The 13,502-nt window shown below is 43.6% G+C and overlaps 1 protein-coding gene across 2 annotated transcripts in view; it reads left to right on the top strand.

Moving 5' to 3' along the window:
- Nucleotides 1-13,502, top strand: part of LOC120918305 (vasoactive intestinal polypeptide receptor-like) — a 140,336-nt gene that overhangs the window by 115,848 nt on the left and 10,986 nt on the right. For both annotated transcript variants that reach the window (XM_040329821.1, XM_040329820.1), the window contains exons 9-11: nt 73-139; nt 2,916-3,007; nt 11,536-11,665. In XM_040329821.1, coding sequence (XP_040185755.1) covers nt 73-139; nt 2,916-3,007; nt 11,536-11,665 — 289 coding nt within the window. The remainder of the gene's footprint in view (nt 1-72; nt 140-2,915; nt 3,008-11,535; nt 11,666-13,502) is intronic.

Below are 13,502 nucleotides of genomic sequence, written 5' to 3'. Positions count from 1 at the left end.
CCCCCTACCATATTAAAAATAATCGAAATTTACCTACTAAAACTCACCTTTTTCTTCCCTTTTTTCACACAGATGCTGGGATGATTATGAAAATAATTACTGGTGGATAATCAAGACTCCAATTTTGATGGCGATATTTGTAAGTATTTTTTCGCTTTATTTGATTTATGATTTGTACATAGACGCTGGTGTAGCACCCTGATCCTAAACAGGGCTGCTAATAAATGTAGTCGTGCTAGGTGGTAACTAGCCTGGCTAAATGGTAGTCTTTGATCCACTGATTTCTGTCCTAAGTCTGAGTTTAATTTGTAGCCTCTCTCTTCTGTCAAAAGGTGGCACTGTTGCCTTTGGCATTAGGATGATTGATTACAGTGAATTCAGATAATGAGTAAATAAGTTGTCTCAGCCAATTAGCAGGAGTTTCTTTTGGTCGCTTTGCATGCTGGGATAGGCAATTTATTCAGGAGGAGTCAGGTGATCGGGGTTCTTCCCGCCCGGGGGTGCAGGCTACACTGGAAATTCAGCCAAAACTTTATATTGTTTTTGATGAGGAGGGTTAGGATTTATTAGTAGTAGTTTATTTTTTATCAACTAACAAAATGGAAAGTAAATGAATGAAGAAGAAATCCAAATCAAATCAATAATTGGCGTGACCACTCTTTGCCTTGAAAACAGCACCAATTCTTATAGGTAAATTTGCACACAGTTTTTAAAGGAACTCTCTTCATGTAATCCCAGACAGACTCGATGATGTTGAGATCAGGGCTCTGTGGGGGCCAAACCATCACTTCCAGGACGGCTTGTTCTTCTTTAGGCTGAGGAAAGTTCTTAATAGATGTGTGCAGTTTGTTTTGTTCAAAATTGAAATTCTGACAAATTTCCTTATTTAGGAAATTCATATGTATGTATCCGAATTTCCGAATGCAACAGTAATAAATTTCAACAACTCTGAAATAAATAATAAAATAAGTAAAATTTGTTTTAATCGGATGTTTGAAGCATTTGAATTAAACAAATGATTTAAATTAATTCGATAATAGCTTGTTGTTAAGGAGCAGGGGGACCTCCTGGCCGCCGCATCCTTAACAACCACGATGTATCTGCTGTCAGCAGGGAATCCACGCTGTTTCTAAAAAATGATGTCGCCAATTGTTAACATCACAGGTTTACCCGCTGACAGCAGAGTCATGGTTATTAAGGAGGCTGCAGCCGTAAATTCTTCACGCACATTTTGGATCGGTCAATTTTCAACCGATTTGAATTGTAATCCTTACAAAAATGTTGAATTTGTTTGAAAATGAATTCCAAAAACAAATAACGAAATAAGATTTGTAGCATTTCTAATCTATTCAAAACAAACAAAACAAAATTTCCTACTGTGTTTCTCCAAAAGTAAGACCTACCCCGAAAATAAGACCTACTGTGATTTTCGGGGAGGGCTGAAATATAAGCCCTACCCTAAAAATAAGCCCTAGTTTAAAGTGGTGGTAAACTGCTAGAATCCTCTCTATTACAATATTATATGATATAAAAGGTGTGTGTTTTTGTAATGTAATTGAGTCAAATACCTCCGTTATAGCAGCGCTCGGCGCTCAGCTGATCTCCCGCGGCTCCCCTCCTCTTCTCCCAGCTGTCAGCGGGTATTTTATTTTACCCCCCACCTGCAGTGCTAGGAGCTGGGAAGACAGCTCAGGCGGGTCACGGAAGGTATTTAACACACTTAGGCCTCGTACACACGACCGGATCTGTCCGTTGGGATTTATCCGGGGATCAGTTCCAGCAGACAAATCCGGTCGTGTGTACGGCCTAGCGGACATTTTTCGGCGGAGATTTCTCCAGCTGACGGTTTTCAAGCGGATAAAAATTTCTTAACATGCTAAGAAATCTATCCGCTGGAAACCTGTCCGTTGGACTGAACCGGTCGTCTGTACATACTCACCGGATAAGTCCAAGCGATCCCCATCCCTCGCATGCGCCGAAGTGATTCGACGCATGCGTGGAAGTATTTACCTTCCAGGGTCGCGCACGTCGCCGCGTCATCGTCGCGGCGACGGCGCGGCACGTCACCGCGTATGTTTTCGCGGGGATTTTGATCTGATGGTGTGTACAGCCCATCAGATCAAAATCGGGAGCAGAAATTTCTGCTGGAAACGGTCCAGCGGACCGTTTCCAACGGATATCCTCTCGTCTGTACAAGGCCTTAGACTAGACACTTTTACTATGTTCACACTGACAGGCAGGGAGGGAGAGGGGGAGAGAAGACAGCACATAAAATGGCAAGCCCTACCCAGAAAATAATGTTTTTGGTTGCCAAAATGAATTTAAGACCCGGACTTATTTTCGGGGAAACACGGTATTCTGCGCATGTCTAGTTCTTAATGACATTGGCTGTATGTTTGGGGTCATTGTCCTGCTGAAGAATAAATTTGGGGCCAATCACACACATATCTGATGGAAAGGCATGATGGATAAATATTTGCCTGTATGTCTCAGCATTGAGGACACCATTGATGCTGACCAAATCTACAACTCACTTTTCAGAAATATAATACATATAATATAAACTATACATATATTTTGCAATTAAATAAAATTTCGAATCATATAAAGTTAATCACAGGAGTCCCCCTTTACATCCGAGTCCACAGAGTTCCCCTTTTACATCTGAATCCGCAGATTTACCCTTTTACATCTGAATCCGCAGATTTCCCCTTTTACATCTGAATCAGCAGAGTTCCCTTACACTGTAAGGTAGGACTCTGATGCAAGGGAGAACTCTGAGCACTCTAACATAAGGGATACTCTGGGAACCCTGATTTAAGGGGGAACACTGGTACGCTGATGCACGGTGAGGACTCCGATGTAAGATTGCCCTGCCAAATCTAACATGTTGGTTTTCATATCTTATACTTCAGCTAAATTTCATCATATTCCTCAATGTGATCAGAATCCTCATGCAGAAAATCAGATCTCCTGACATCAGTAAAAACTACAAGCAACAATACATGTGAGTAACTTTAACCACTTCAATACCGGGCACTTATACACCTTCCTGGCCAGACCAATGTTCAGCTTTCAGCGCTGTTGCACTTTGAATGACAATTGCGCGGTCATGCAACACTGTACCCAAACCAAATTTTTATCATTTTGTTCCCACAAATAGAGCTTTCTTTTGGTGGTATTTGATTACCTCTGGGATTTTTATTTTCTGCAAAAAAGAAAAGACAGAAAATTTTGAAAAAAAATATATGTTTTTGTTTCAGTTACAAAACTTTGTAAATAAGTAAGTTTTCTCCGTTACAGATGGGCACTGATGGGGCTGCACTGACGCGCACTGATAAGGCGGCACTGATGGGCACAGATAAGGTGGCACCAATGAGGTGGCACTGATGAGGTGGCATTGATGGGCACTGATGATGGGCACTAATATGCGGCACTGATAGGTGGCACTGATATGCAGCACGGATGAGCACAGATAAGCGACACGGATGGGCACAGATAGGTGGCATGGAAGGGCGAGGATAGGCATCACGGATGGGCGTGGATAGGCGGCACGGTGGGCACGGATAGGCAACACGGATGGATCTAATGGATCAACTTCAGTACAACCAGCCTGCCCATACATGGATGGAAACTCTGCCAGCACCTGCTGAATTAAATATTGATGTATGGCCGGCCTTAGTGGCATATGAGTCTGATTCTGAGTCCCATCAGTCTTTGCGAGTTGAGACTATCCCAGAAGAGTTGTCTTCTGCTATTGTTCCCAAATTACAGGAGACAATACCAAATTATCAATGTGGTATGCGCCACTATGAAATTAGAGGATCAGCCTGTTGCCTCTACCAGTGCTGTTTCCAGTCTTTGGCCCCTAAGGTATCAAGGACCATTTTGTTACACCTGCATTTCCAAAACGTTTATAACAGAAACTGGAAGCACCTGATAAGCTGTATGCTTCCCCTCGATTACTTATTACCCAAACATGTTACTCCTCTGTTACTTTCCCTTTGACTCAGTGGAATCTGAATCTGGTTCTCTTTGCACTTTAGAAACCACTGTTTGAATCCATAAGCGACATTTCTGTATTTACTCTCATCTACAAAGTGGTATTTATTGTAGCCAACATGTTTGCATAGTGGTGTATATATATTGAAATTTGCTACCTTGCATCTGTGAAGATAAAAAAAGTAGCTAGAAAATCAGAATACTTGTTTCAGATGCTGTCCCCCTTCTATTGCTCCATGGTCCAGTGCTACACATCTTCTAGTTGAATGATGCCCAGCTTTGTCCTACCCACTTCCTGTGTGTCTAGTCTATCATTGACACACCCCATGGGGGAAGTCATCATGGGCTTACAGTACTCCTGAACTGAACAGTGCTAACACCTCATTGCATGGATGGAGGATAGCCCACTGCTGCTGTGGCGAGAAAGAGGAAAGCCCCATTGAAGGAAAAAAAAAAATTGTATATGGATTTTTTAAGAAAAAAGATCCAAGAGGGACTTTAGGTAGGAAGTGATGGACAGTCGGAGCTGGAGTTTTGTTTTTAAAATACTTAAAGCGGGAGTTCACCCATTTATTAAATTTTTCCCCTTTTACCCCTAGATTCCTGCTCGTTCGGTCTAGGGGAATCGGCTATTTGTATTAAAATATGATCCGTACTTACCCGTTTTCGAGATGCATCTTCTTCCGTCGCTTCCGGGTATGGGTCTTCGGGAGCGGGCGTTCCTTCTTGATTGACAGTCTTCCGAGAGGCTTCCGACGGTCGCATCCATCGCGTCACTCATAGCCGAAAGAAGCCGAACGTCAGTGCGGCTCTATACTGCGCCTGCGCACCGACGTTCGGCTTCTTTCGGAAAATCGTGACGCGATGGATGCGACCGTCGGAAGCCTCTCGGAAGACTGTCAATCAAGAAGGAACGCCCATACCCGGAAGCGACGGAGAGGATGCATCTCGTAAACGGGTAAGTAATGCTCATATTTTAAAACAAATAGCCGATTCCCCTAGTAAAAACGAGCAGGAATCTAAGGCTAAAAAGTGCCCTCTAAGGGTGAACCACCGCTTTAAAGTGGGTGTAAACCCCATTTTTTTTAAATTAAGGCTTGTACCTTGTACAGTATAGGATTTCATTTTATCTGTGCCCAGTCTTGCCACGAAGAGTTAATCCAGCTCTGAGCAGTCCTCTTATCTTTTTTCAGTGAGATAAAAACTGACACAAAGAAATAGGAGTCAGTTCTTCCCCCTTGCTGTGAGTGATTTCCTTATCTCATGCATGAACCTGAGAGAGGCATTCTGTGTACTTCAGATCCCCTCCTCCTCTCTTCTCCAGCTCTCCCAGGATTGGCTGCTCCACATCTCAGCATGATTGGGAATGCTAAAGTCATTTGGTGACTTTTCTGGGTTTTGACGGGATGGTAGTGATCAGCTGAAGTGATAAGAGAAGTTCATTGTAAGAAATACACAGGAGAAAATGCATGTTGACAAGGGGAGTGTAGAGGTGAGTGGTAGGGATGAACTTCGAGTTCGAGTCAAACTCATGTTCGACTCGAACATTGCCTGTTTGCCTGTTCCGCGAACAGTGAACAATTTGGGGTGTTCGCGGCAAATTCGAAAAGTCGCTGAACACCCTTTTAAAGTCTATAGGAGAAATCTAAAGTGCTAATTGTAAAGGCTAATATGTAAGTTATTGTCATAAAATGTTTGGGGACCTGGGTCCTGCCCCAGGGCACATGTATCAATGCAAAAAAAAGTTTTAAAAACGGCAGTTTTTTCTGGAGCAGTGAATTTAATAATGCTTAAAGTGAAACAATAAAAGCAACATTTTCCTTTAAATTTCGTACCTAAGGGGGGGTGTATAGTATGCCTGTGAAGTAGCGCTTGTTTCATGTGCTTAGAAGTGTCCCTGTACAAAGAGTCATTTCTGAAGGAAAAAAAGTAATTTAAAATCACTCGCGGCTATAATAATTGTCGGCTCCCGGCAATACAGAGAGAATTCATTCATAAAAAATAAAAAAAAGCGTGGGGGGTCCCCCCAAATTCAATTACCAGGCCCTTCAGGTCTTGTATGGATATTAAGGGGAGCCCCGCTGTCAATTTAAAAAAAATGACGTGGGGTTCCCCCAAATATCCATTCCAGACCATTCAGGGCTGGTATGGATTTTAAGGGGAACTCCACCCCAACTTTAAAAAAAAAATGTTGGAGTGGAGACCGAGAGTGGATTACCACCGCTGGAATTATTATTATTTTTTTTAATAAAGGACTTTCCCAGCGGTGTGTAAGTTTTTTTTTTTACAATTATTTACACTTTCTTTGTGAAATGGTAGAGGTACAATTTACCAATTTACATAGGGGGAATGAGGCCCTTGTCCCCATCAACATGGGGACATGGTGCTTTGAGGGGTCACAGACCCCCAAAGCATCCTCCCAATGTTGAGGGCATGTGGCCTGGTATAGTTCAGGAGGGGGGGGCGCTCTCTCGTCCCCCCCCTCTTTTCCTGCGGGCCTGCCAGGTTGCGTGCCTGGATAAGGGGTCTGGTGTGGATTTTTGTGGGAACGCATATTTGGGGGGAACCCCACGTAATTTTTTTTAAATTTGACGGCGGGGTTGCCCTTAATATCCATACCAGACCTGAAGGGCCTGGTAATTGAATTTGGGGGGACCCCTACGCTTTTTTTTATTTTTTATGAATGACTTTTCTCTGAATTTCTGAATTGCCGGGAGCCGACAATTCATTATAGCCGCCAGTGATTTTAAATTACTTTTTTTCCTTCAGAAATGACACTTTGTGCAGGGACAGTTCTAAGCACGGGAAAAAAGCGCTACTTCACAGGCATACTATACATACTCCCTAGGTACGAAATTTAAAGGAATATTTCACTTTTATTGTTTCACTTTAAGCATTATTAAATTCACTGCTCATTCCTACTGATCTCCTACCTTCACTGAATATGCCATTCATCTTCTTCTGAGTTCTGTAGTTTCTCTGCAATAGCCTGATGATTTCCAGATAAACCCATTACAGGCATACCCCACTTTTAAGTACACAATGGGACCAGAGCATGTATGTAAAATGAAAATGTACTTAAAGTGAAACAATACATTTCTTCACTTCTAGAGTGTAGTGGGGGGTCAGGGACTGTAGTAGGGGTGTCAGGAGCTGTAGTTGAGGTCTCAGGGGCTGTACTGGGGGTGTCAGGGGCACACTGGAACAGGGTGGGCTATACTCTCTGAGCTTCAGCTCCTTCTACTGCGACTGCAAAATGTCTGTACAGTACTTGTAAGGCACTTTACATACACTCACAGGTATGTCCTTACTCGCGAGTGTATGTAAAGTGAGTGTACTTAAAGCGGGGTATGCCTGTATTGCCTTGTGATTTCCTGTTTGTAAGACTGTTGGCTTGCTATTCCTCCTGTACCTCTACGGTCTGACACGCTACCTTGTAGTTCACCGCAGTGAGCATGGACTTGTATTACCGGTCCTCGCATGCTGTAGTGGGCGGAGCGGGTCTCACATACCCCGGTCTGTACCGCCCATGGAGGTGGTGTCCTTTTCCTCCTTTCTCCTCCTCCTCTGCTCCTGCCAGCAAAAAAATCATCTGACGGTGTAGAGATCGAGGATCGTAGGAGACACAAGCCGGAGTCACAGAGTAGAGATCTGTGACAGATCTTGTATGTGTACACGGCTCGCCATAATCCCAAACGGCATTGTGATTGACAGCACACTGGTCTGGGAGGCGGGACATTACGGTGAGCTGTTTTCATCTACAAGATCCCTGCTCTGTGACCCAGCTTGTGTTTTCTACAACCCCGATCTGCACACATGGCCCTGGTGAGACCGCTCACATGGCACTGGTGAGACCGCTCACATGGCACTGGTGAGACCGCTCACATGGCACTGGTGAGACCGCTAACATGGCACTAGTGAGAGCGCACATGTAGCACTGGTGAGACCGCTCACATGGCACTGGTGAGACCGCTCACATGGCACTGGTAAGACCACACACATGGTACTGGCGAGACCGCACACATGGCAATGATGAGACCACACACATGGTACTGGTAAGACCACACATATGGCAATGATGAGACCGCACACATAATACTGGTGAGACCACTCACATGGCACTGGTGAGACTGCACACGTGGCACTGGTGAGACCGCACACTTGGCACTGGTGAGACCGCACACTTGGCACTGGTGAGACCGCTCACATGGTACTGGTGAGACCGCACATGTGGCACTGGTGAGACTGCTCACATGGCACTGGTGAGACCGCACACATGGTGCTGGTGAGACCACACACATGGCAATGATGAGACCACACACATGGTACTGGTGGGACCGCACATATGGCAATGATGAGACCGCACACATGGTACTGGTGAGACAGCACATATAGCAATGATGAGACCACACACATGGTACCGGTGAGACTATACATATAGCAATAATGAGACCACACACATGGCACTGGTGAGACAACACACATGGCAATGATGAGACCGCACATATGGTACTGGTGAGACAGTACACATGGCAAAGATGAGACCACAGAAATGGTATTGGTGAAACTGCACACTTGGCCACTGATAAGACCACACAAATGGTATTGGTGAGACCGCACACTTGGCCACTGATAAGACCACACACTTGGGCACTAAGGAGACCACACTTATGGGCACTGATGAGAGTGCACTTATGGGCAGTGATGAAACTGCACTTAAGGGCAGTGATGAGACAGCACTTATGGGCACTGATGAGACCGCACTTATGGGCACTGATGAGACCGCATTTATGAGCACTGTTGAGACCACACATATGGGCAGTGATGAGACCGCACTTAACGGCACTGATGAGACTACACATACAAGCAGTGATGAAACTGCACATATGGACAGTGGTCACCGTCCACAGCCAAATATATGTAGGAGGGGTTTCCACCATCCCTGAAAAGTTTGCGGTAATTTTGTATGTCTTTTTTTCAGTGTGATGTGTATTATATGTGACGTTACATTTCACAGAGACCGGTATTGTGGTGATATTGAAGCTTATTGGGATTTCCATATATTAGAGGGTTCCACCAGTATTGTGTTATTGATTAGTAAGTTAGCGCTGCACTTTTTTGTTTTTTTCTCATGACGACATTATATATATATATATATATATATATATATATATATATATATATATATATACACACACACACACACACACACTCTTATTAATAAATGTAAAAAAAAAAAATGTTTTAAATGTATTAGTAGGTAGGGCAGTGGACAGTGTCAGTAGTTTTTTATTTTATTTTTGCATTATTTTTTACAATTAAATTTTTTTATACGTTACAATTTTTTTAGGAGCCCTATTGGCAGGCTTTGGTGAAATATCAGCAGGGGAATCTGGGCTGAACGGGGTGATTAGGGTGTGCTTAGGCACACCTGGCACACCCCCTGCACACACCTAGGGATGTGCTCTTACACCATACAAGCACTGATTACTGCTAGAAATATCTCATAAAGCTGCAGCAGGAGGAGGAATATTTATAATTCTGAGTACAGTGTGTATAATATATAATTATGAGATGTGTCTACAGTTCTGTAATGATTGCATAAAGCAATTAACCAGTTAAGCCCCGGACCAATATGCAGCCTAAAGACCCAAGGTGTTTTTACAGTTCGGGACTGCGTCGCTTTAACAGACAATTGTGCGGTCGTGCGACGTGGCTCCCAAACAAAATTGGCGTCCTTTTTCCCCCCACAAATAGAGCTTTCTTTTGGTGGTATTTGATCACCTCTGCGGTTTTTAGTTTTTGCGCTATAAACAAAAATAGAGCGACAATTTTGAAAAAAATGCAATATTTTTTACTTTTTGCTGTAATAAATATCCCCCAAAAACATATATAAAAACATTTTTTTTCCTCAGTTTAGGCCGATACGTATTCTTCTACCTATTTTTAGTAAAAAAAATCGCAATAAGCGTTTATCGATTGGTTTGCGCAAAATTTATAGTGTTTACAAAATAGGGGATAGTTTTATTGCATTTTTATTAATTTTTTTTTTTTTTACTACTAATGGCGGCGATCAGCGACATTATGGCGGACACTTCGGACAATTTTGACACATTTTTGGGACCATTGTCATTTTCACAGCAAAAAATGCATTTAAATTGCATTCTTTATTGTGAAAATGACAGTTGCAGTTTGGGAGTTAACCACAGGTGGCGCTGTAGGAGTTAGGGTGCACCTAGTATGTGTTTACAACTGTAGGGGGGTGTGGCTGTAGGAATGACGTCATCGATCGTGTCTTCCCTATAAAGGGAATGACGTGATCGATGCGCCGCCATAGTGAAGGACGGGGAAGCCGTGTTTACATACGGTTCTCCCCGTTCTTCAGCTCCGGGGAGCGATCGCGACGGAGCGGCTATAAACAAATAGCCGCGCCGTGGTCCCGGATCGCTCCCCGAGCGGACCCGACCTCCGCATGTAGCGGGGGGGGTCCCGATCGGACCCCCCACCCGCTAATAGGCAATGACGTACGTGTACGCCCATGTGCCTGTACGTGCCATATTGTGGACGTATATGTACATGCGGGGGTCGGGAACTGGTTAAAGGTAATAGGTTTGATGTAATCCCTGTGCACCTCCCTGCCAGAATAGATGCTGTATTTTTTTAATTAGAAAACTGACTTCCTGAAAATTCAATTCGAATTTTCTCTTAAACGGTAAGGAATTTCACACATGTAATAACTGTTGAGGGGCAGATTCACAAAGATCTGCCCCGGCGCAGCGTATCTGAGATACGCTACGCCGCCGTAACGTACTTTTTTTGGTTTGAATCCTGGAAGAATTTGCGCCGTAAGTTACAGCGGCGTAGTGTATCTCTCACGGCGAAACGGCGCCTAATTCAAATCGGCGAGTAGGGGGGCGTGTTTCATTTAAATGAAGCGCGTCCCTGCGCCGAACGAACTGCGCATGCGCCGTCCCTAAATTTCCCACTGTGGATTGCGCTAAATGACGTCGCAAGGACGTCATTGTTTTGACGTGGACGTAAATTACGTCCATCCCGATTCATGGACGACTTAAATGTGGGAACGACGGCCATACTTAACATAGCAAGTTTAACTATACGCCACCAAACAGCAGCTTTAACTATACGCCGTAAAAAGCCGACTAGAGACGACGTAAAAGAATGCGACGGCCGCTCGTACGTTCGTGGATCGTCGGAAATAGCTAATTTGCATAATCAACGCGGATTACGACGGGAACGCCACCCAGCGGACGCCGAAGAATTGCATCTTAGATCCGAAGGCGTACAAAGATGTACGCCTGTCGGATCTAACCCAGATGCCGTCGTATCTTGGTTTGAGGATTCAAAACAAAGATACGACGTGGGAAATCAGTAGATACGCCGGCGTACTCGCTTTGTGGATCTGCCCCTGTGTGTTTAGTGTGTGTGTGAAAGGGGGGGGGGTGCTAATAGGGGATTTTTTTTTGCATTATTACCGGAGTTCTGCTTTAATACTTGGCTCATTTTCTTTCTTAGGAGACTAGCTAAATCAACTCTACTCCTCATCCCATTGTTTGGAATTCATTATGTTGTCTTCGCTTTGTTTCCTGAACATATTGGCGTTTGGGCCAGGTTGTATTTCGAACTTGTTCTGGGATCCAATCAGGTAATTTACTGTTTTATATATTGTTCACTAACAGATGTCAGATGATCACTGTGAATACACATACAGCGAGTAAAATAAGTATTAAACACGCCACCTTTTTTCTAGGTGAATATATTCCTAAAGGTGCTATTGAAATGAATTTGTCATTACTTGTTGGTAACTACCCATGCAACCCATACATACAAAGAAACCAAAACAAATACGTCCAGAATGTATGTATAATAAAACGGAATGACACAGGGAAAACTTATTGAACACATGAAATAAAATGGAGGTGCAAAAAGGCATGGAACGCTTAAAGGAGTTGTAAAGGAAATTTTTTTTTTGTCTAAAATTAATGTCTGCAAGGTAAACAGACAGAATAGTGTAATGACTCTGTTAAAAAACGAGTAAATACCTATTAAATTCTTTCATCTATATCACCTCCGGCGTTCTAGTTTCTGTTCTCTCATTCACTTCCTGGTTTGCATCGCTCGTTAATGTAAGAACTACATTTCCCAGTATACATTGCGGCACACCCAGTAATTCACACCTCCTTGAAGTCTCTAACACGTAGAGAGCGTCCTGCCGCACAGATGTAGTTCCCAGGAGGGGGCGAGCACGTCACTGACCACCGCAGTAAAGCCTCCCTTCACGGTGGTCAGTAAAATCAGACAAGCAGGAAGTGAGCAGAACAGAGAAGAAATAGAGCAACTTCTGAGCAAAAACGAACAATGAGGAAGTGAAAAGAGGAATGTCTGCAGGTAAAGGATGCTTATTATGAAAAAAAAAAAAATCCTTTACAACCCCTTTAAGCCCTGTACACACGATCGGTTTGTCCGATGAAAACAGACCGATAGACTGTTTTCATCGGACAAACCGATCGGATTTTTCACTGATGGTGTGTAGGCAAGACTGATGAAAGTCAGCTTCATCGGATATCCGATGAAAAAATCCATCGGATTAGATTCCATCAGATATCCGATCGTGTGTACGAGGCTTAAGACATGAGCTGAAACCTATCAGCAATTAGAAAGCAATCCTGCCCTTTGTCAGTGCAAATTAATATCAGCTGATTCAGTCTCAACTGATATCCTATAAAAAGGTGTCTCATCACCAAGGTGTCGCACAAGAAACTTCTCATGATGGTAAAAGCAATGAGCTCTCTCAAGACCTTTGCAACCTTATTGTTGCAAAACATACCGATGGCATTGGTTACAAGATGATTTTAAAACTTCTGATTGTTCCAGTGAGCACTGTTGAGGCCATAATCTGGAAGTGGAAAGAACATAATTTCACTATAAACCGGCCACAACCAGGTGCTCTTGGCAAGATTTCTGAGAGAGAAATTAAAAGATTTATCAGAAGAATTGTGCAAGAGCCAAGGACCATGTGTGGAGAGCTTTAGAAAGACCTGAAATTAGCAGGTACAATTGTTAAAAAAAACAACAATAAGTAATGCACTCAACCGCCATGCCCTGCATGCATGTTCACCACGCAATACTCCATGGCTGAAGAAAAACGTTAAAGTTGTTTAAAGTTTGCTGCACATCATTTAGACAAGCCCGTGAAATACTGGGAGAATATAGTCTGGTCAGATGAGACCAAAAGTTAAAGGGGTTGTAAAGGTAAATTTTTTCACCTAATGCATTCTATGCATTAAGGTGAGCCTCCGTTTTACTTACCTGACCCTTCGAAAGTCCCGCACTTGCCCCATCATCCTCCTCCAGTCGAAGCCTGGCCGTTGATTGGCTGCAGTGGATGGATTGAAAGCAGCGCAGACATTGGCTGGCATTGCTGTCAATCACATCCAATGAAGCGGCGCGCCGGGGGGCGGGGCCGAGTGATACAGCGGCGG

The sequence above is a fragment of the Rana temporaria genome, chromosome 12 (assembly GCF_905171775.1).
Source record: "Rana temporaria chromosome 12, aRanTem1.1, whole genome shotgun sequence".
NCBI lineage: Eukaryota > Metazoa > Chordata > Amphibia > Anura > Ranidae > Rana > Rana temporaria.
This window is presented reverse-complemented; position numbering and strand designations above follow the sequence as displayed.